Below are 24,201 nucleotides of genomic sequence, written 5' to 3' on the forward strand. Positions count from 1 at the left end.
GTGCGCTCAAACACATACACGTACATTTTGGACGTTCGCGGTGTTAACTAATCAGAAAATTAAGCTCCTTTGCTCGCCTCTGTGTCCTCAGAGTATTCAGCATGGTGTCATCAATATTGTGCGAGCTCTCTCTGATCTGTGAGCTCCAACGTGTTTCCCTCAGACTAATGAGCAGTGGGGAAATATCAACCAGACAAAAACAAGAGAGCTGAGGGATCAATTAACCACTATATGTCAGTAACGATGATAGCAGTGTGTGAGTATAAGGCATATATGTGCTCATTTAGTTCTTGTCAATTTGCATAAATCAGCAGGTGTGATTTCATTTTTTGTGCTCTTGCACATCATGTGACAATTTGACACTTTGGGTTTTGTGTAATGCAAACCCCATGTTGGCAGGTCAAGCAGTGGATTGTTGGTTTCCTGTATGTCTGGATTTATGTTGGTGTTTTGTAGGCAGAAGTGGCCATATTTGGATGAAAAGATCACACAGACAAACATCCATGCTAATTAGTGTTTGGCATCAAAGTACTACCAGAATTCTGTGAAAATGTGTGGAACGGTCTGAAGGCAATATTACCTTGCATTAAAATGCTCCAGAAGGTACCAAGAGGTCCACTTTAGTGACTTCAATGAGCTGAGGTGAGACCCGGCAGACAGCTGTTTGGCAAGGGTGCCAATCAAAGTGGCCCTAAATATAAGCCTTATCAAGATCCAGACACACGATACTGAGTTTTAATGAAATGCACCCATATGCAGTTGTTACAAAGGGTGAAATTAGACATTATAAAAAATGAAATCTTGCTTGTGTCAGGCCTCTAAACATGTTTTGCAATATTTTAAAGTTGGGCATTTTAAAAAGGGAGCTATGGGGTCTAATTTGGTTTTGGAGCTAACCTCTAAGCTTCAACTAAAAACAGGAAAGAAATAAGGAAAAAAAAAAAGTTTCAGTTTTTTTCATACACGTTTGGTCCGATTAAAATCAGGACTTGAAATCTAATGTTGCGTTTTTATAAATTCATACTTTAGGTCATTATTCTGTTGATGGAGAATTGGCCTGCAGCTGAGACAGATCTAGGGTATTTCACTACAGATCACCTTGATAATGTACAAATTTTAGTGTGCTCTGCAGTTATTCAGGGCACCGTGTTCAATGCACAGGAATGCATTGTGGTTTCTGGAAGCATCATTGTTTGTCAATGTGCATTTTTCCTCTATGCTGTCCACTTTTATTGAGAAAGCATTTGTAACATGATCTTGGAAGCTATTTTGTATCTTTTGTTTTTTTCTTTTTCCATCAATCAAATTCTCACCCTGCTCAGTCTGGGGTCAGTTTTAATTTTATGGATATATCCAGGTTCACTAAGATCCGTGAAATGGCCTTTTATACTTCAGCTTGAACTTACTCCTCATTTCCTCAGATACCTCTCTGTTCTTTTTCTTGTACACAAAAACATATAGATACGCATGAAAAAAGATAGTTTCAGGAAAATTAAATATCAGTCTTTTCATTTCATAAATCACAATTGTTTTGATTTTCATATGTTTCATTAATTTCATCATCCCTCTGCAAATGCTATGTTTAGTTCACAGCATTTGTTTCACATGTCATTTGACGTAAATAGCTCACACGTAACTTAATGACATGACAAAGTTTTGTTTGACTCACTGCTAAATATGGAATAAATAACTGGCTGGTATGACTGATTGCACTTATATCTATCATAAGAATCCAGAATCCTCAAACTCAAAAAGCTAACTTGAATTCAACAATCATACATTTTACACCTGTGCTTTCTCTGGTCTGTCTGTCATGAGAAAAGTTAGTGCAGGTACATCAAAAGAAAGTCACCTTGGCTGTATCCCAATTCAGGGTCTGCAGTAGGGGTGGGTTTTTATAATCGATTCATCGATTAAAATCGATTCTGGCTTGGATAACGTAAAATCGATTCATTAAAATCCTGAACGATTTTTTTAATATAAATTTATTTTGCCCGAAATGCCAGAATCTCTGGTGACATCTCACAAAATTTCAAGAACCACCAAACAGTTAAGACAGTAAATGAGAGCAGGTACACGGATTCTGCACATAGACTTAAACACACAGCGCGACCCGCGGATCAGAATCAGTGAGATGTCGCCTTTCTCACGGTCGGGGCTGAAAGCCGACAGCTCGCTGATTCTGATCTGTCGGCGGGTCCGCGCTTTGTGTTCACGCCCTTTATGAGCCGATTCTAAAGCTGTTAGTTTGATCTCTCTCCAAACAATATTGACCGAACCAGCAGCAGAAGCAGATCCAAACGCTTCACATAAATATCGTCATGAATTCACTCTGACTTTTACTGTTTTGCTTCCACTGCCATGCACAGCTCTCTCTCTCTCTCTCTCTCTGTACTTCAAGAACAGTTTCCCTTTCTTCATTATTCGCTTGCTTGTTACACAAGTCTACTGTTGTTTACAGGCTGTCAGCCGCTGTCAGCCGCTGCTTTTTTCCCTTTTACATTCTTCCGAAAAGAAAACCTCATTTCTGCTGTTCAATACTGAACAAATTTAAACTTTTTAAAATTATTCAAAATGCAAAACGCTTAACCGTGTCTCTAATAAAACCGCTGTAACTTCAGAGGTAATGTTCATATGTTGATTAATGGTTTTCTTTCGTTTTTGATGTAGGCCTACTGCAGAATATTTTTATAAAATCCCAGGCCAGGAAAATCACCTTCATGTTTTTCTGTGTTTTATCTTCAGCTACTTTGACACAAAGGCGTCTGCTGTGACGCTCACACCTTTGATAAAGTCTTGCGTGTGTCAGCTTCCTTTTTATTGATACAAAAATATGTAAATGTACTGATCTGAATTATAATATTTCTGACTGTCAAAATTTCCCAGATTTAAATCGAATCGAATCGAATTAAATCGAATCGTGGATCGAATCGATTCAGGACCTTGTGAATCGGAATTGAATCGATTCTAGAAATCAGTGACGATACCCAGCCCCAGTCTGCAGCCTTAAAGGCCGCATTTTAAGACCGATTACGTCACAGCGACGCGACAAAGGCTGTCCCAATTTGAAGGCTGCTCGAAATGCGGCCCTCAAATGTGTCCTTCATTTCCCTGAATTTTAAGGATGTGGCGGTGTAGACTTCGTGGCCCAACATATCCCAGAATGCATAGCGCGGCGGTGGATAATTTTGCCAAAAAAAATGGTGGAAGAGGGGCACCCGAAGAGTAAACTTTAAGTAAGTACTGAATATTATGTCATTTATTTATGTGCAAATGTTTAATAACGAAGAACATTAAAACATTACTGTTGGCCACATGTCGGCAAAGTTATGTGACATTAGTGACGTTTGTACTAACTTGGTTTTAAAGCCTTTACTTTAAAATATACGCCGTTCAATAGCTGAGCTTAATCTTACAGAGAATGATCAAAGCTCATGTAGAAAAAACAAACAAATGAACAAAAGATTTTCTCCTTCATTTCTGTCAAACAAAGCTGTATGAACGTTTCCAGCTGTTAGTATCATGGTTGCTAGGCAACCTGGGCAGCGCAACGGAGGCTAGACCGTCCCATTTCACAAGCCTCGCACTTCCGGCCTTAGCGGTCTTTGAGTTACGCGGCCCTTGAGGATCGTTGAGGCTGCATAGCCAGACCCTGAATTGGGACACAGCCAAGATTCTAGTTCTCAGAACTGGTGAACTAAACTCATAGTTAAGTATATTTCTGACAGGGTATAAATCATAACCATATCCCTGTTCGATCGCTATCAGAAGGACAAACAGTATATCCGGTTGTTCAGTCTGACGTCACTAGCCGTGTCTGGGTCTAAACTCCGCTGCAGGTCCATATATCAAACGATCACTTGGCATTACTGAGAGTTGAAAAACTGTCTAAAGTCTTTCATCTTTAATAAAATGATCAGCGTTCTGCTCTACCAGGTGTAACAATTGAGTTTAACATCCAGGCATCCATGAAAACGGAATTTATGACATTTAACGGAGTTAGAAGTTAGCAGGGAGTTAGCTCGCTAGCTTCTATCTAAATACAATATAGCATGTCCTGACTGCGGGGTTTTGGAAACAAATTAAAACGTACAGCTCTGTATCACTTCCAACATAAATGAAGACAGAAAACTAAACAGCAGTGACGTTTGTAGGGTTACTGAAGTTGGGCTAGCTGGTATATAATGATGTGCTACGTGACCGCTAGCGACACAGCTATGTTAGCATAATATAAACAAGCTAACTTTTTTCCACTCGATAAAAGTTAACGTGAGTGTTCTCGGTGGTCAGGAACAAATGTAATCGCATGGCAGGATGCTGTAAAAGACCAAACTTCAGCCAGGAGAACAACTGAGATAATCCATCCACAATACGAGGTTAGTCATTCATATCATGACTGATGGGCAGTAACGCGTTACTGTAATCCGATTACTTTTTTCAAGTAACGAGTAAAGTAAGGGATTACTATTGCAAAAACGGTAATTAGATTACCATTACTTTCCCGAGGACGCTGCGTTACTGCGTTACTAAAACCGTGATTTTTTGCGAGAATGTCTCATGACAGTGACTAAGCAGTGCGAGTTCGTGACAACAGCTGTGTGCAGATCAACAATGGATCATATATCGAGTGCGGAGAGAGTATGAGCGTGCAGCGTTTAAAGTGTGGAAGTACTGACCTTACTTTGAGTTTGATTCCATAAAAAGTGACAAAAACATTAGGTCTGTTGTGCGTGGGAAGAAAACTTTTTACAGTGAAAAAACCCCCTAAACTTCCAAGCAAGCACGGCCAACGACGTAATGGGAAACTCACAGAGAAACTCGCGGATTCTTCAACTGACCGCGCGGCACACCTGCACCAGGGTAAACCTCCGCCTACCCACTCCTGCTTTACAGGTGAAAATAGAGCAAAGGACCGCTAGTCTTTGACTTTATTTATTTTCTGCTGTGTTTTACTTGCATCTATTTGAAAGAGTGAGTGTAAACACACAAAAAATTATTATGTGCTGGAATGTGCAGAAAATAGGTTTAAATGTTAAACAAATTTCTTCCAGTCAGAGAATGTTGCAATAATTAATTTTTGCTTGATGCATAAAGTTAAAAGATTAAAACTAATAAAACAAGTTTTAAAAAGAGACTTTTCCATTTGATTACATTTTGTATGATGGATTATGCAGAAAAAGTAGAATTGGGCTGAAAGATCTATCGCTTTATCACCTATTCAGGTTGTAAATCGTGTTTTTAAAAAGTAACTAAGTAACTAAGTAATTAATTACTTTTGAAAATAAGTAATCAGTAAAGTAACGGGATTATTTTTTGGGGAAGTAATCAGTAATTAGTTACTGATTACTTTTTTCAAGTAACTTGACCGAGTATCATGGTTATATACTGCTGCATGGGCTGGGCTGTAGTTACATCCTAAGGTTTTAAAAACTGAGCTTAAATAAATGATTAGCGGTAATAAAAGCCGAGGGAGGTCAACAGTGATCACTGACTGTTTTAGGAGCTTTTTGAGATAAATAGAAGAAAATACAAAACATTAAACATGTTAACAACACAAAAGCCATATTAAACGCAGACTACTTTAGGCCCGGAAGTAGGATTCGTCGCGTCATCACTGAACAACCGGATACACTTTTAATGGTAACCTCAGCTGTTACTATCCTGTCTACGTAGTGGAAATAGAGAGACCGCCAACCAATTTTCAGATGCAGCAGAAAGAAACATCTTCCTGCTGCATCTGGTACCGAAGCTAGCTAGCAAGCTAACAGTGACAAGCCTTTTTTCTGTTAGTGAAGGTACAACCACACATTACACTGGGTTTTTGTATTAAAATTATCATCTTCATTGTGGACAAAGTGAGCATCATGTGCAGTTAAAGGCTTGGCAAGTTGCAAATTTTCCCGAAAATCAACTAACTAGCATGACAGTCAAAGTTCTGGTAATTGCATAATTTGCTATATTTGATTTGAAGCTCTACATAGTCAAAATACACCATACATGGTGTAGTATATAAAAAATCTACTGAAATAAGTATCTGAATTGAAATACACCATGAATATTTATATAAAATTTGTGGAATAAATATTTTGAAAAAGAGTTGAAGTCAGCTAAAATGAGTAAAATTTCCTGTTTGTTTGAACTAGTTGTGCTGTATTAGTTATTGATTATTGCAATAGATCAGCTGTTTTACATGGGGTTTTAAGTCACTCTTTTTAATTAATGTCTTTGCTGTGCTTAGCTGTGCTTTCTACGTTCTTTGTAAGTGAAAGTAAATGTGAACACACCAAAGATAGGAATGCTATTATTTTATCACTGCTAAGAAAACGTGGCTGCACAGCTACGATAGGTAGAGTACAAGAGGTCAAACCCAGGCAGCAAAATTGTAATGATAAGCGAATTAGGTCTGATTTTACGGTTAATTTGAAGTTGGCTAACACTTCTGCTTTATGGTCTTACTGTCATAAGCCCAGAAGTGCAATTTCTGATCATTATCACAACTAATGATCAGGAATGAGATCCAGTGTTAAAAGTAAATAAATAAAAAGATTTTTTTAATGTTATTCTTTTCTACAGTGTGTATCATTTAACCATCTCACCTTAAACAAACTTTGCACTGTCTTTAACACATCCATCTACAGATGTCCACTACCCGCCATATTCGGGTAACCACACTTGGCCATACAGAGGGAACACTGTGTCTAGGAACTAGCCGAGGAGACAAGGATGGGTGATTACAGTCTGTCCTTACAATGAATGTCAGCTGCAGTAAATGAAAGTAGGCCAATGCAGGGGCCAGGCTGAGGACACAGCAGATGGAAGTGTGTCTTTAGGATGTTTGAGAGCATAGCAGGGACATTAAGAAAGCTCCCAGATGTGACATTAGCTCAAAAAACAAACCAACAAATCAGCAGAGGTTGAATAAGCTGTAACTTTTATTGCACATTCCTGTTTGGTCTTGCAATGACCTTTCACCTTTTTGAACTTGTAAGACCTCGGTCTGGACTAAACACTCAAGTCAGAAGTGGGACGAAGTGACCCAGGGTAACTCATCACAGGTCAGATTCCCTTAAGAAGTTTGATTTGAAGCATAGGGAGGTCACACTGAGCTCCGATCTGTGACTCGTGGGACTTCAGATGTTTGTGTTGACTGCATTACCCACAAACCAAATCGCTGTTTAGAGAGCAGGATCAATGGGGAAAGGGACAGTAGTGACATCATGGAGGGCACCAGAAAGTATTCAAGGGAGCACCATGTCACTTTCTTGACTCCACTTTGACACACTCCCAAAAATACTCCCTTTATAATCTCGAGGCTTCACTGCCTTCTGTCCTTCTTTGCTGCCTGTACCCTCCACCCCAGCCCCCTCCCCAAATCTCTGATCACACAAATACATAGGCTATCATTCTTAGTAGGTTTTTTTTTCTTCTCGTTTTCTTGTGACAGTACCTGCAACATGCTTCAAATCTTCATTTTGGCAAACCACAAATAAATTAAAACACAAACATTCATATAACACAATGTGACATTTTTAGGACGCTTAGAAAGAAAAGAAAAATACATACAGTACAGAACCAAAAAGAGAGAGAGAAAAAATATATACCAAGAAAAGAGAAGCATTTGCATTTTTTTGTTTTTTCCCCATATTTTTCCTCACTTTTCTTGAAAAAAAAAGAAAGAGATACAGTAGCTAGCTACCAATCACATCACATGCAGATATATTACAACATAATCAGTTCACCCAGTTAGTGTCTGCAAACTACCGATCTAAACTATATCACAAAAGTATTCTCTTGAAACCAGCAAACACTCAGCTGTTTGAGATATTTTGTCATAATAATTCAGTTTACAGTTTTCTCTGCTGACAAAGCCGAGAGATCACTATACGACCGACCCTGAAATGACTAGCCAAATTCAAAAGAGGACTAACGCGCTTTCGTACATGATCACATACCAGATGGTGATGTTTCTGTTTCTTTATTAATTTTTTTTTTTCATGATGGGAGTGTGACACACATATGTGCTCACACGTGCACTCAAACCCAGACTTGCTGTCGACCGCGACTCGAAGGGAGCGTCGGGACGAGATATGACCTGATCCGAATCGCAGATGGCTCTGCGATTTTTGAAAATCCCATGGTCGAGGACCGCTGAGCTGGGAGCTGGCTCCAGTACCCCTCACCTGCCTGCCTTCACCTTGCCAAACCCCCATCCCTCCAAAAATTAAGGCAGGAGAAGAAAATGACAAAATGTCAGAGCCGAGCGGGAGCTCTGACATCGTCCATCCATGTGCCCTCGCGGTCTCCTCTAATGACGCTCTGCTGAAATGTCAGACCAATTAGCAGCCTTCCCTCTGACATTTAACTGGCGGCAAGCAAAACAAACAGAGCTCACTGGACAGAATGGAGAGATAGCTAGTCTGCGGCTAGCGGGCCCCCTCAGCTGATTGAGACCGACGCTGTTGCAGCCGTACAGTTAACAGTAGATATATACTAAGTCCTTTTAAAAAGGTTTGAGCTCTATGCCTCTTAAGTAATCACGGCCGTCTTCGGACATTTTCAATCCACCTGACATTTCCAAGAAGCAGGCGGCGGTGATCAAAGCTCTCGCGATTGCCTCCCATCCCTCTGTTCTCCTGCCTTCGGTCTCTTGCTTTCAGCAGACATCAATCCGGGGGGCTCTCAATTTAAAGCACCACCCCAGCACGCCATCCTGTCTGTCTTCATTTCTAGGTGTTACCGCCGAAGGCCGCAGGTGTACGCTCGAAGTGTGTGAGCTGTGCAAAACATCTGGGCGAGGCAAAGCGTATTTTCTGCCGACCTTTTCTCCATCGCGTGCATCCAATAGAGAGACGAGGCTGTGTGCGCGCAGATATTTGGTCACAGCTACACGCGTGTTTTACGCTAATAACAATCGGGAGCTGACGTCGACGGCGGGGCAAGAAGGCAGGTAATCTAGCAAAAAGCCAGCACTCCCTTCAAGTCTTAGTGTCATTCACAGTAAATCATATTTTTCTCTGTTAAGTGTTGTCTCCCTTACTCACACGCGCACACATACACACACGTACTGAGGCCTAGCCTTCAGCTGTACCATCTGGTATCTAAATCGCGAGAATTATAGTCTTCATTCCTCTCCTACACACACACACACACACACTAACAAGAACATGAGAGAGAGAGAGAGGTGACTGAGTGTCATTCTATTTATCATACATACAGTAGTTACTGCATAAAGCAGCATGTGACTCTTTTTCTCCATTAAAAATCAATATCCATCTACGCAACAGTGAGCTCTAAATTTAGCCACAAGAGATGGAGAGAAGGAAACAAAGCGAGCTAAAGAAAGAAACAGATAGAGAGAGCGAGAGAGAAAGAGAGAGCACAGCTCCATGTAAATTACAATCTTCATGTTGCGTTGAACTGTGAGCAACGGCACAGTCAAAAGAAAGGGGAAATGAAGGTGCGAATGAGTGAGTTTAAACGTCAGTGCGCTGCCCTTCTATAAAACATTAACAGCTTCATTTATATGTAAATGACCCGACAGCTACAGAGAGAGAGATGGCGGGACGTAATGCCAGTTCAAGAGAAGAAAGGAATGAGGGATGGAAAAGGGAGGGGAGAATGGGGGCAGGATTGCAAGGACAGGAGAGGGAGATGAGTCTCCTTCATTCAGTAGTCTTTCACATGGGTGGAAAAGTCCACACTGTCCGATTTGTCCCACTGCACATGCATGCGTGTGCATTTCAAAAAAGAAAAAAAATCCACCCACTAGAGCACACTCCGATGCACGTGCACACACTCCCAGCGGATGTCCAATGCAGCGACATACATACATACACACACACACACACACCCACCTACCCACCCACACACTCGCAAGCAAACACTGCCCTCTCAGGTCTTTCCTAAACAGGGGAAAGAATCCCTGGGTGAGAGGGAGGTGAAGCAAAAGTTGTTTTCTAGGTGTAGGTGGAGTGACGGCGATGAATGGATGTCAGCTCTTCTGGAGATGGTGATCAAAATCCAAAATAACAAAAATAATTAAATAACACATAAAACCAGAAAAATAAAATAAAATCTTGAGTGAAACAGCAAAAGGTGAAAAATGAGAGATTGTTGAGTTAGCGTGGTGTGTCGTTTTGCGTGTCGGGGCTAGCTGGGTTTGTCCGGCTAGCGCGGGGGTCGGAGGGACGGTGCCGGGGCCTTCAGCCGTCAGAGACGGGCGGAGACACCCAGCCGTACTTCTCGTGGGTCTTCACCAGGGATTTGAAGGTAGCCTCGGCTTCCTTGCGGCTGAAAGCTTTCTTAGATTTTCCGGCTTTCCTACATATACGGCCCTGCGACAGATAAAGAAACAAAGGAAAAGGAAAGGGTGGGGGACAAGGTTAGCTTCATGTGTAAAAGATTAGTAAAATACAGAAGCAATTAAACAGCCGACTAATGAGGAGTCTGAACACATGACGTTTGTCGTTTCAGGCATGATGGACACAGACATTAGTGTTGTGTAATTTAATTTCAGTGAGCGACACCATGATAGTGGTGTAGCAAAACTTTAAATTGTCTTGGTATTAGAGCTGGGGGGGAAAAACTTGATATAGCATAATAACACAGTATTTTGTGTGGCTATTTTGTATACTGAGACACCAAATATCGACATTTTAATAAATAAATGAAAATATGCTGGGAACACTACTAACAAGGGCTCATGTCATGCACCAAATTTAAATAAAATTAACCGAAAAAGCATCCAAACGGGACACACTTAGCTTAAACATTACCTCCTAGTTTAGAGCTAATTGCTCAGTCACACAAGTAAAACAGGAAAGCAACATTATTGAAAAAAAAACAAACCAAACAAAAACCAAAAATAGCAAACCGGTGGCTACTGGTGATTTTATTGAACATTTTCACATTTTGGTATCAGTTGCAGCTTCAAGTAAATGGTTGCCTAGAGCTTGAGGGTGTTGCACACTTATGACCACTTTTGATCTCAGGCGATTGCAGAGGTCATCTGATTGGAAACAACCATTCTGCAATCAGTTGACTTGGAGTGACTACAATTACCCTCTGAGAGACTGTCAAAGGTTTGCAAATAATTGTTGTCTGGTTTTCAAATGCAGACAGATAGCCAACGTGTTGCCATCAGTCTGAATGAGTCTTTGTCAATAAGCACAACAGAGGGGACTTGAGTAGCTGTTACCTCATTGTATTCTGTCTTTATTCCTATAGAACAGATGGTTGCTCAGTGCAAATGTAACAAATCCATGTAGACAGCAACAGATGTGATTTTCAACAATTTATGGAAACATTTGATGTGTCTGTGAAGGTTCTCAGTCATCCAGGTCATCGTAGTCAAAGGAGCTTGCAAAGAAAAGCGTCTGGACTTCTTTAAGTTGCTTGAAGACGTTTCACCTTTCATCCGAGAAGCTTCTTCAGTTCTAAGGTCAAATGGTGGAGAGTCCCAGATATAAACCTAGTGGGAGTATCCCCCCACAGGGGGACAAAAGGACCCCCTGATGATCCTCTAATCGCCTGAGACAAGGCGAAACTCTGACTGATTGGGACCCACACCCAGTTTCACACCTTGGCTCAGGCGATTAGAGGATCATCAGGGGGTCCTTTTGTCCCTCTGTGGGGGGAAACTCCCACTAGGTTTATATCTGGGACTCTCCACCATTTGACCTTAGAACTGAAGAAGCTTCTCAGATGAGAGGTGAAACGTCTTCAAGCAACTTAAAGAAGTCAGGATGCTTTTCTTTGCAAGCTCCTTAAACATTTGATGTGTTTTACTGACAGTGTTGGTATGCATGTCTATCGCATTTTATATCAAAAAACTCAAATAACTTATTGGACAAAACAGATATTAAAACAACTACATATTTTGAACCCAAATCACGACATTTTCCTAAATCTAATCAAGCAGTTTTTTATGCCTACATGTTACCAACATGTGAAACCTAATTTAATCAATAAATGAAGGCAAAGTTGTGACTTCACCATTCCTCTAATTAAAGTAACTCAATGGAAGAGGATTTGGGCCTCTGGGAAAAACAAAGAAAAGTGGGCACATCTTTTTTTTTCTTTTCCAGAATTCTGAGATTAAAGTCAGAAAAAAGGGTCAAATTCTGAATTCGGACTTTTTTCTCAGAATTCTGGAAAAGAAGAAAAAAAAGACATGCCAACTATGTTTTTTTCCCCATGGTCCTAATCCTCTTCCGTGTAACTCTGCCTTTGGCGCTCTTCAAAAGAAAACTACTGTGTATCTCTGTGATGCCAGCAGCAGTATTTCCTGTCACAGAATGAGAACATTAATATACAAGATATATGAGCCATATTTTAGCCATAATTGTGAACAGAAACAGGCTTGCTGCTGTTTTGTTTGATATTTTATATTAAACTAAGCTGCAGCCTCACACTGTATTTAACGTGTTCGTGTTATTTTGTGTCCCGTTTCACACTCAATGCCAAAAAGTAAATATTTATTGGTACCTGCCAAGATGTGCTTCTGATATTATTTTGTCATAAATGTAGACTATTAAAAAGGTGTGTCTTCAAATGTAAAGAAATTATAAATTTGGCAGTGTGGTGATTTTTTTAAATAGCGATATTGATTTACAAGCTGCTGGCAAAGGTTACACTCACGTATTCACTTTCTGATGGCTAAAGTGCAGCCTCTGCCAAAGACACTACTTTCATGCAGTACATTTGTTTGACTGGCTCTCTGTCTAGAGGAAACACCCAAATTATGAATTCCTTTTCACTAAATTGGATAGATCCAGAGCTATAAAGCTATTGATTAGACGTCAGCCATGATCTAAATCTAGGATCTTTGCCATTAGGTGGCAAATCTATTTTTTTTCCGCAGTATAAAACTTACGGAGACAGAGGCTTTCTTCTTTCAATGTATTTTGATAGCTGCTATTTTTTTAAATAAAATATTTTCATGTTCTTTTTTTATGACAAAAGTTCTACATTACATTTTTAATAAGCATGCGCAAGCCAAGTGTAGTGCCACAAAACCAGCCTTGATGACACTGACGATAAAATTCAGAAGATTGTTGTAACATAATAGACATTTACATATTTTTTTGACAAAGTTAAAAGAAAAAAATGATTTAAAGCTAAAAGATTTTCAGTTTATGATGACAGAAAATTTAAAAAAGCTGCGATTAGCAGAATGCAACAGTTTAATATGTCAGCAAACTAAACTCAATATCTAATAAATAATACACATAGGAAAAAAAGGACTTTTAGGAATATCAACAAAAATCTATGTGAAAACTGACGTAAACCTTTCAGTTTATTTCCCTCCAGCTGTTTGTGGTATTATCGCAAGTCCAATTCATTGCAGATGAAAGAAATCCTTGATTTATGGTATAATTTTTGCCTGTGCACATTCATTTTGATTTTTAAAAAGCAGAATATAATTTTGCAAAACTTCAAAAGGAAGCACATATCAATACTTTGTGATCTGGATATTCAACGTCAGATCAAAAGGTTCATAATTGTCAGCAATCTTGTCAAACGTTTTATGAAAACAGTTTTTTGAAATCTTTTCAAACCATACACAGAAAGACAGAAACGCAGCCCACACATGCACATGGATGAAGTTGATGGTGAATGCACAGCCGCAGGAGGGATGTTGACAAGACAGATAGTCTGAAAGCAGGTTGACCAACAACAGATCAATGTTTAAAGGCGTGCAACAAAAAAAGCTTTTAAGATGTCAGGTTCAATCAGAAGTAAAAATACACCCTCTGGTACTCGGAGAAATGAGGAGATAAGTGAGGAGCAGAAGCACCTATGGCACTAAATGATGAAAAAGTGTGTATATACGACAGAAGAGCCATTTAACTGCCTCGTGCACAATGAAAAGCACTGTGATATCTGACTTAAGGATTTTCACCAGGCACCATGCTGCTGAGGCCCTTCCTCCTTCACACGACTAATAATAAATGTGTGTGTGTGTGTGTGTGTGTGTGTGTGTGTGTGTGTGTGTGTGTGTGTGTGTGTGTGTGTGTGTGTGTAAGGGGGGATATGGAGGAAAGAAGAGTAGGCGTCAACTGAAATGATAAAGCTGCCTTTTCTGTTACTGGCAGTAAGTCTTCCCTGAAGAAAGCTGTGTGGGAGGATGAATGGAAAATGAAACAACTCACTTAATGCCGAAAAACAAATATATAGGGAGACATTCAATGCCATGACACCACAGCCTGGACAAAGGTGTGACTCATACCAGTGTCACTAGCTTTTTTTTTTAATGTAATACAATCACCTGAGAAACACGGGAGAACCACAAATTTGACTGCACAGTGGCTCTATGTACACTGGTCAAACTGTAGGTTAAATTTTGTGGTGATTCACAGGAAAATACTGGGTACTCTACACACTATGACACACTGCACCACTTCCCTTTACCCGTAGCATTGTTCTTGGCAGGGAGGCACCGAGGCTTTCCACTGAAACCAATACTAACACAATTCCCTCACTTGGTGAGCGCCTCTGCATGCTGCAGTGCAGTGCAGAAAAATTATACACCCATAGCCGGAACATTAATCCGTCAGGTATACTACGCTTCTGTGGAGTCAGTTTTCTGCTGTTAAGGACGGTTGTCATTGTTGTAGGAACATGACATCCGAGAGCCTGAACAAAGTGGCCGTTATCTTTTTTTTTCAGTATTCCTTTTTCAGTCTGCTGCTTAATTGAATAGTTTTGGGAATTGGGCTCGTTTGAGTTCTTTCCAAGAGTAAAAAAAGAAGATTAATACTTCTCTGCATACAGTTTGTGAAGCAACAGCTAGTGGCTAGCTAGTTTAGCTTAGCACAAACACTGAGATATGCTAACATGCATCTTTAAGACCTCAGAAACTCACCAATTATCTTCCTTTTAATTGGTACAAAACATTAATAGCAGGGGTGTCAAACATAAAGCCCGGAGGCAGAATCAGCCTGGTGAGCACTCCAATCCAGCCCAGTGGACAGCTTAAGAAAATGTGACGTGCATAGATTTTTGAAATTGTATCTTGCCCACCCAACCCCGTTGCCAGTCATACTACACTACAGTCTGAGCAATAAATTACCAGAAGTTAGAAGTTAGTACTTGCAATTAACAGTCATTTTTGTTAGGGAATATGTTAGGAGTTGGGCCATACTATGCCAACACTTCATAGTAATTTACCTACACAAACACACACAAACCCTCTATGAGTTGCTTCAGTTAATATGAGTTACATGATTAGTACTTGTGGTGCTTTTTTAACTTGTGTGTTAGCAAAAAACATTGAGAAAGAAAAGCATTCATTTTTGGAGCTTGCATTCGACGTCGTGTTCCCATGTAGCACCGTCTTACTCAAGGAGCCAAAAGATATCAGGTCGTGCTACTTTTTCTGCCTCATCACCAGCATTTAAATTTAAAGGGGACCTAATGGACCTTTGGAACCTGTGAAAACGGTCATGTCCTTAAACAAGATGCTGAATTTAGGACTACACTTCTAAATTGCAAATCCAGCATTAATTCTCAGCTCCCCTGACATCTGGTGAACCGTAACCGTGCGCCATGCATACTTGCTCGGCTATTCTGGGTCAATAAAGAATAGCTAAAAGGAGGTGAGGTGGTAACGCTGAATGATCTGGAGATTAGGGTTAGAGTTTCCATTCATGTAGCAACAGTGGCCTCATTTCACTGCGAGGCTTAGCGACACTCACTCTGCCTCTACGTTTGTCACTCTGTCTCTCCAGCAGACACGTTTAAAAAAACCTCGTCCGATTACTTTCATCAGTCTTGACATCGATCCCAATTAGAAATGTCCATTATGACAAGTCATTTAATCTCATATTGAAACACTTGAAATGAAGTCAGACGGCTGGAACCAAGGAGAATGCGGCTGATCTCATCTGAAGATTGAAGACAATCGTGAGTTTTAAAGCTGATTAGTGCTTTGGTAGAAGAAACTTTACCATCACGGTGATTTTTTTTTTATTCCACTTGTTTTGAAAAACTGAATGCATGACTCACCGGGTGACTCACTCAGATGAGATATTATACGCAATGTTGCCTTGGGATTTGTTTTCTGTTTCTCTGTTACTGAAAAACACACTTTAAAGGACATTCTCTTCTTTTCTCAGACAATGGATCAACACATCCTTTAAAATGTAAAACAAACCGACAGGGTTTCACCTGATCAGCTCTCCCTGAAACCTGCTCAGCTTCCCTCTGCTGCCAGAGGCCTGAACACAGATTACCCAGGCTGACAAGAACAAATAATGTTCCGGTTGGCTTCTGTCAGGGAGGTGAGAGGTGTTATTCTCTTTTGAAATCACATGCAGACTCATTATCCATGCGTCCCACCATATAGTTGCTGTCACCACATCAAAATGGCGGGTTACTTCCTTGGATGGATATGTTAAAGGAAACCGGCTATTGTTAAAGAGGTGAGATTACCATGGAGATCAATGGCAGAGCAGAAGCTATCCCAAAGTGAACTGATTGGTTTGGATGTTATGTGGAAGAATTTGTGAGCAAGTGAGCTGCTTTTGTGTGTCTGTGCGAGACGAAATAAAGAAAGCCTGCAGCCGCCAGCCTGAAATACTCAAAGCGCAAAGAGGAAGTGTGTGAATGGGAGACTGTGAAATGTACACTGGTGCACAAGCCTGTATTAAAGACTCCAGTATGAAACAGGGAAATTGAGTATCAATTACCTCTATTGTGCTTGCAGTCATCTGGGAGAAAGTCACAGTGTGACACAGGCAACGATGGACGGAGAGAGGAAGTAAAGAAAAGTCTGCTTGTGAGAGAACCAGTGGGCAATCAAATGGGTGTGTGCCTGTCTGGGTGAGTGCCCCGGGCCTATGCAGCGCCATGTCAGTGTTTATCTATTTCAGCTAAGCACTCGCTCATTGAGAGAGACACATTTGTGTAGAGTGGCTGCCGCGTAATAGAGATCAGTCAATGGGCAGACCAGGGAAGGCCCCAGTGATGTTGGGAAGCAGCTTTGAGGCCTGGGGGGGGGGATTACATAACACAGACATGTGCTAAAAAGTGTTGGGATAAACAAACGGGGATCAGTGCCATCAACATCATCCTCAAAGGGGAGCCCAGTGGGACTGATGGCGAGGTCAGTAAAGGGTAAATGATTGCTAGTTTCACCAGTCTGGGTTCCTCAATCTGCACAGAATCACACACTACGTAATGCAGGCAGCAGTGGAAGAGCGCAAATCACAGAAGACGGGATGTTTTAAAGGGGAATTCCCCTGATTTTACACACAAAGTTACGCTTTGTCATCACGGCGATGATGACGGATTCTGTGAAAACAGCATTTTCAGATTCCAGAGGGCTAAACAAACAACCTGGCGATGTCACCTGTGCTATCTGAGGGTTGTATAAGCCTAACACGGACAGCGGAGTAAAATATCTCTTGCTTGGAGAGTTCTTTTTCATAAATTATATATTTTTGTAAAATCCTGTGGTTCCCACATCTCTAGTAAAATGACATTAACAGTGAAACTGTTGGAATAGTCCTTTAATCAAGGTCTGCAAGTGAAGACTCTTATCATTTCTCAATTATGCTTCAATCCAATTAATTAATTGTCCAACCTTGACTGATTTAGTTAAAATAATGCAGGTTAAAACTAAATTTGGCAGCAAAATAACCAATCCTCTTTTCAAGAGCATGGAAACTGTGTAAAGGTAAATCCTTCATTCAACTGAAAAAACAGGGTGAAAAATAACAAAGAAATTCTCTAAATTTTTAAAAATGTATCCAGTACGTATGACCAGTACTGTGACACCCCTTGTTCCCCTTGTTCCTTTTTATTTTGTTTCCAACGAGCCAGAATTTCTTATAAGTTTTTAAAGAGCTGTTGAGCAATAGTTCTCTAGGATTTCTGAAGTTCGTTTAAAGCTTTTCTTTGAACATCGGCCGCTTTTTCACTTATTTTCAGTCCACTTCTTATATCCGACCATTTTCAGAGGAATGTTTGTTTTTTTGTTTGTTAAGACATCTAACACTGGCCGATATAAATGCACCGTCGTTGTGTCTAGAACCAGTTTTAAATTGTGTCCTTAGGCACTTTGCTGCTATTAAAAACACAGCAATTTGTACCAATTTTTTTTAGTTAATGCTATTAAAAAATACCAATGGTAGCACAGATTGAGAGGCATAAAATGCTATTTTTGTACCAACAAGGTGATTCCCAAAGATCTATTAGCTGAAAACTTGACAAAGTTTGTATTGACCTTAAAAAAACTTGTGAAAACTGCGTAAGTAGAGGACAAAAGAAGAAGTGACGGGCCTAAAAGACTATCTACAGCAGATGAACTGTATCTGAAAGTCATGTCCTTAGAAACTGGAAAAAAAAAATCCAGCAAAGACCTGACACAGGACACGAGGATTCAATTCATCCATCTGCTCTTCACTGAAGCCTGGTCAGAAATGGTCCACGTGGAAGGTTTAGGCTGTCTTGAGGTTTTTAAAATGATACACAAAAACAGTTCTGAAAATCAGTGAGAGCAGGTCCTATGTTGGTTCAAATCATCATCAACATGTACAGAGGTCAGGAGAGATGTACAACAATGAGTCTACAGCCATGTGTAATTGTGGAGGCTCTGTTGTGGTTTGGGGGCTGCATTTCAGTCAGTGTGTGTTGGGAATCTTGTCAAAATTGGTGGAATTATGAATGTGGAAAAGTCAAATGAGATTTTGATTTGCGTTGCAATGGCCAGGCTTTCATCTGATTGGCAGTGACTTCAGTTTTCAGCATGACAATGACCCAAACACACTGCCAGTGCAGTAAAAGTATACCTGGATAGACAATGGAACAAAATCAGGTGTTGGAGCATATGTGTTGTTATCCAGATTACATCATTTTTCAGGAAAGGTTAAACGTGCCTCCAATCCACACCCGTAGGTGTAGTTGGTTAACACATTTGCCTTCCACGTAAAAGGCCCCCTTTTTAAATAATGGGAGGAAACACCCAAGAGGTCACAGGTTAGTGTACTGCTCGTCCCAGTCCCAAGTCTTGATAAATGGCAGGGTTTCATCGGGAAATGCATTTGCCATAAAAACTGTGCTAAATCAAACATGCAAATCCATCCGCTGTAGGGACCACTTGGGAAATAAAGGAGCAGCTGAAAGGACAAGGCTTATTATACAACAAAAAAATAAGGAGGCCATGAACTGCAGAGGAGCTGAAATCTTCACTTTAACCGAGAATGGGAAAACAACGGTTCACTGTCAAAACCACAGCAGTTGTTCTCCCCAGTTCCCAAACACTTACACAGCTTTAAAAGAAGACATGATGCAACAACTTTTTCAAAACTCACTGCTTGAGACATATTTTTAAAAAAAAAACAAAGTTCTCTTTTTATTTTTGTGTGTGCTGCATTTGGTTTTTCTTTACATTTTGCACAGTGACCCAGAGAAAGAGAAAATTTGGTGGAACTGCAGATTTTCTTGCAAATTAAGAGTAAAGGCATGTCTGCTTTGAGAACTTGCAAGAGAATGGATTATAGTACTATCGGTATACTGCCTGAACTCTACTACACAAACAGCAACATATCATTTACAAAATTGGATGTCATTACAAAAACACCTATATTAAGCTCGATTTCCCCCCATCCCAGCTGGTGTGATGGTGTGTGCGTGTGTGTGTCTATGCTTCCTCACGTCTGCAGGTGGAGACACATGTATCTCTGTTGACTCTCAGCTCAGCACCGTGTCATTCGTGTATCCTCTAACACTAAAAATAGAGAGGAAGCTTCTAAACTGGCCTCATCACTGTTGTTACAGGGAACCGGTGGCCAAGGACAAATAAATATATCCTGTGTGTTTAGTTATTTATAGACACGTGTGCGTGTGCGTGTGTTCTGTCTGTCATGAGTAAGAGACCATTACACCTCTCTGAAAACTAGGACGGGGTACATGCGAGTGCCTGTGGAGATGTACAAAAGAGGAGAAGAGACACACACACACACAGAGGAATAATTAATCAATATAGTTTCCATTAGCAAGCCAGATAAGGAAGACACTGCACCATAATTAGAAGACACTGCAGAGCTGCAACCTCCTCTCATCAAGCAGTAAATCAAGATGTACACACACACACACACTGCAGGCCTTTTTTTGACCTCACGACCTCTCTTCATGACAGATTCTAAATGACCACAAATGACTCAGGAATGACGTTTTGTTATGTCATCAAAAAGGGGTTAGGGCAGGCCAATGCAGTGACAGTTTACATAAGGTTTAATACATCAGCAATGCCCCACTGCTGATTCCAAAACAGCCCGAGTCAGCGAGAGGGGGGGGGGTGTACAGTGTACAGATGAAAGAGCTGAAACGCATTAAAGAAAAAACCGAATCTTATCTGGGAGGAGAACAGAATATCTACTCAAACTAAACGGTTAGAGCAGGCAGATGCGTTTAGAGAAGCAGCCATTTCCGCTGGAATTGAAGAGCTGCTGCTGCGGTGCACTGAGGATGTAAAAAAAAAAAAACAGATTTGACAGGATTACATAATCCAGACACTCTAAGTCACTCAGGTCTACTAGGCAGGCAACCTGCCGTCTCTGTTTTGTTCATCCACTTATCTTCCTCCCCACCATCGCGAACGATAGATTAGAAAAGCCTAACAGGACTACAGAGTTGAGTTAGACCGCGTTAGAGCATGCAAAGAGACTTTTCCATCGCATGGGAGCGGGTCTTTGTTGTCAAAGGGTGCTATCACGGAGGTGATAAAAAAAAAAGGAAAAGGAAAAAGGGAGAGCACGGCGCAACTGCAGACGGAGAGCTGATGCATAAAGGAGAGACTGCGTGAAATGGCCGCAGGAAAATCACATAAAGATGAATAATATTGACAATGAGGGGTTTGCTCACAGCAGAGAGGAGGGGTGTGAGGATCTAAGACATCACAGCCATGCATTGACAGAAAATGACAGAACATGCTATAAATAGGCCGGATGTAGAGAATGAACACTATTTTTAAATAGAATTATATTGTAGTTCGGTGGGATGTAGTTCCACGACGCAATTAAAAGACAAATGTGCTAATTCAGCAATCTTTGTGACAAACATGCCTCGAGAAGCTGAAGCGGAGGCTGTTTTACGTTAGAAAACAAAGAATGGCCAAGAACACAGATTTTAAACTCTCTCTAAGTCTAAAAGCTGCTACACCTGAGCGTAAAAGTGCCACAATTACGCACGAAACATCAGCATCAGTAATAGTAATAGATCTGCTACAGATGGTTGATATTCCAAGCAAGGACCCTCACCCAGCAGCCCCTGCTTCTCCTCACCTGTCCTTTTACGAGGCTGGCAGCAAACTGTCTCATGACGGCCTCCACCGTGTAGGCACTGGACCATCCGCGGGGGGTCAACAGCTCCATGCATATGGCCCCGCCGTCCAGCACGTAGCCGTTCTCCAACCGGGGCGTCAGGACCCGCATGAACGGCGGCGAGAAGGGGAAATTATCGGGAAAGGTGACGTTGAGCAGTATGAACTCTGTGCTGGTCTCCTTCATGTCCTGCCACAGCGCCGAGTCCTTGTCCACCTGGTGCAGCTTGACGTTCCAGTCGTACAGGTTGTCCTCCACCAGCTCCACCGTGATGAAGTTGTCTCCTAACCTCCTGATCTCCTGCAGCTCCTTCATCAGCCGTCGCGTCCGGACCTGGGTGCAGTGTTGCCGATGAGGCGGCAGCGGTGGTATCGAGGAGGCACTGGTAGCTTTACTGCCGCCTCCTCCTACGCCTCCTCCTCCTCCTCCTCCTCCTCCACCGCCGCCACCACCTCCTCCCGTCTGCTGCTTTTCCTTCGCATCCTTGACCTGCTTATCCTTGCCGGACGGCTTGTCCTTGCCGTGCTGGTCCAGCTTCCTCGCTTTAATCTCCGGAGTGCTCAGGATGTTGGTCTCGTTGGCGGTCTGACAGTGTTTGCTGGTGTTGTTTTTCTGGTTTCCTTTGCTCCCCTTTAACGAGCCCTGGTGGTGCTTTGGGTCCTCGGTGTCTCGGTCGTGCAGACGGATCAGACCGATCTTTCGCAGTAGGGTGGCCATAATTTTTTTTACACACTCACGTTGCTCCGCCGATCCCCCCGCACAGGGGCGAGATTCACCCTTTCGATTGTGTTCCGGGCTAAAAGAGACGACCTTTATTGATGCCGATTATTAACCTTCTTATACCGCAATCCCCCCTCCTCCGTTCACTGCAGCCTCAGGATGAACACAACCGGCGGGAGCCTGTGCAGTTCTCTCCTCAGTGCTTCATCTTCGACTAAAAGCAAAGAAAAACAGAGAGACAACAAATGAGTCCAGATGGACAATCGAATAAAACAGCTTTCCTCACACAGACCAGAGGAATCCAGTCATGTTTCCCACAAGTGGACGGACATCACGTCTGTGACTGCAGTTGTTCGGTGATAGGACGATGCGTTACGCAGAAGCACAGATGTGATCGTGTGGGATATTTTAAGAGAAAGCTGCATAGTATCCATATTACCATGTCAAAAACAAGAGGCTGTATGAGGAAAATCAAAAAGCCGCAGAGAGCAGAGGTAGAAAGAAAAAACACGCCATTGCATTTCAAGGTTGCTATAACCTGATGTAATGGACACACTGGATCCCCACAGGACATGATATAGAATAGCGACTGTGGAAGATCAACACACACACACACACACACACACACACACACACACACACACACACACACACACACACACACACATATATATATATATATATATATATATATATATATATATATATATATATATATATATATATATATATATAACAAATATTATGTGTAGAATTCTCTTTTGAATCTTATTACAGGACACACAAGCTGGTATAAACACTGTGGAATATGTTACCCCTCAGGCTAATTACCATGTCAACCAGATACAGGTCTCCATAAAGCCGAACCTGGGCACACTTAAAGTCCTGCACTATGCATAATAAAACGAATTTTCCTTTATGTGTGTACTCCTGCCCACAGACAAACCCGACACTGCACACACACAGATACACACAAAAATTCAGCCTGTTCTTACCGTGGTCTGCTGAAATTTCCGTTTAATGTCCCGCTCTGTGTGCGTAAAAAAACGGAAGAAACAAAAATACCAAAAAAAGGAGAGAGGGTTATACCATCCAGCTGATCCGCTGTCTGCGAGAGCTGCAGCGAGGAGGAGAAGGAGAGCCTTTGATGTGTGTGTGTGTATGTGTGTGTGCAGCTGCGGTAGCTTCGGCTTTAATGCAGCCGAGGACGAGCCAGCCCCCGGTAATCCTTCTTCAGCCGGTCTGCTCTGCACCGGCGACGTTACATTTCAAAATAAAAGCCCAGCTTGAAGCAAACCGTGTGTGATCATGTATGAAGGGGTAAAGGCACCGTGTTCCAGCTGACGAGTGCCAGGTGCAACACAAGAAATCCGATGAACAACCTCGATTTCTTATAGTCCAGCGTATCTGCTTTTCATGGTGAATTCAAAAGCAAGGGAATAAGGTGTGTGTGTGTGTGTGTGTTTGTGTGTGTGTTTGTGTGTGTGTGTGTGTGTGTGTGTGGCAATCCGTTACAAAAATATAGGGTCGGGTTTGAGGACAGTTTTCAAGTTACTAAATATTCATATTTTTATTATTATATTCCAAATTTAGCCACTGTTATGCAATGCGCCGTATTTGTTATCACAATATTGCTTCTATTTTGATGGAAAATGGATTACTTCCTGGTTTATTCTGGCTAACTTGGTGTTGGTGCTGAGAGAGGAGAGGTTAAGGAGAAGGAAGATGCCCGGCATGGTGTAACGCGCTGCGTCACTGGCCTTTACTTTCACTTTATGGATGCCTTTTGTCCCCAGCAAAGTCAGCGCCAGGGTATTTTTACTCTGGGTAAAATTGCCCTAAGCGGAGCTCAGCATTATTTCTGAGTGTAATCAGAGAAGACGAGAGTTTTTAAACAGCTTTCTTTCGCTGTCTTCCTTTTTTTGTGTGTGTGGAATATCTGGATCATGAGGTCATAGTGAGGTCAAGAAGAATCTTGTTCTTTCGCAAAAGTTTTAGGACCACAGATTCTGCATCGATTTGTTGAATGTGGTCAGATCTTTATGTAAGGGTTAGTTTTAGACAAACCGCCTGAGTGATCAGTGACAGCTGATTCTGGAAAAAATTAGTGAACCTCTGTGCTAATGATTTCTCCCAAGGCAACTTGAACTCAGGT

The 24,201-nt window shown here is 41.4% G+C and overlaps 1 protein-coding gene across 1 annotated transcript; it reads right to left on the reverse strand.

Moving 5' to 3' along the window:
* Positions 1–6,914: 6,914 nt before the first annotated feature.
* On the reverse strand, positions 6,915–23,285 carry ube2ql1 (ubiquitin-conjugating enzyme E2Q family-like 1). Its single transcript, XM_005937278.3, has 3 exons — positions 23,042–23,285; positions 21,288–22,260; positions 6,915–10,334 (listed from the first exon to the last, which is right to left on the reverse strand). The coding sequence occupies exons 2-3, from the start codon at positions 22,041–22,043 to the stop codon at positions 10,203–10,205; spliced, it is 888 nt and encodes a 295-aa protein (XP_005937340.1). The 5' UTR covers positions 22,044–22,260; positions 23,042–23,285; the 3' UTR covers positions 6,915–10,202.
* Positions 23,286–24,201: the final 916 nt, after the last annotated feature.

Source organism: Haplochromis burtoni, unplaced genomic scaffold (assembly GCF_018398535.1).
Source record: "Haplochromis burtoni strain Fernald_Lab_line unplaced genomic scaffold, NCSU_Asbu1 Contig_225, whole genome shotgun sequence".
Taxonomy (NCBI): domain Eukaryota; kingdom Metazoa; phylum Chordata; class Actinopteri; order Cichliformes; family Cichlidae; genus Haplochromis; species Haplochromis burtoni.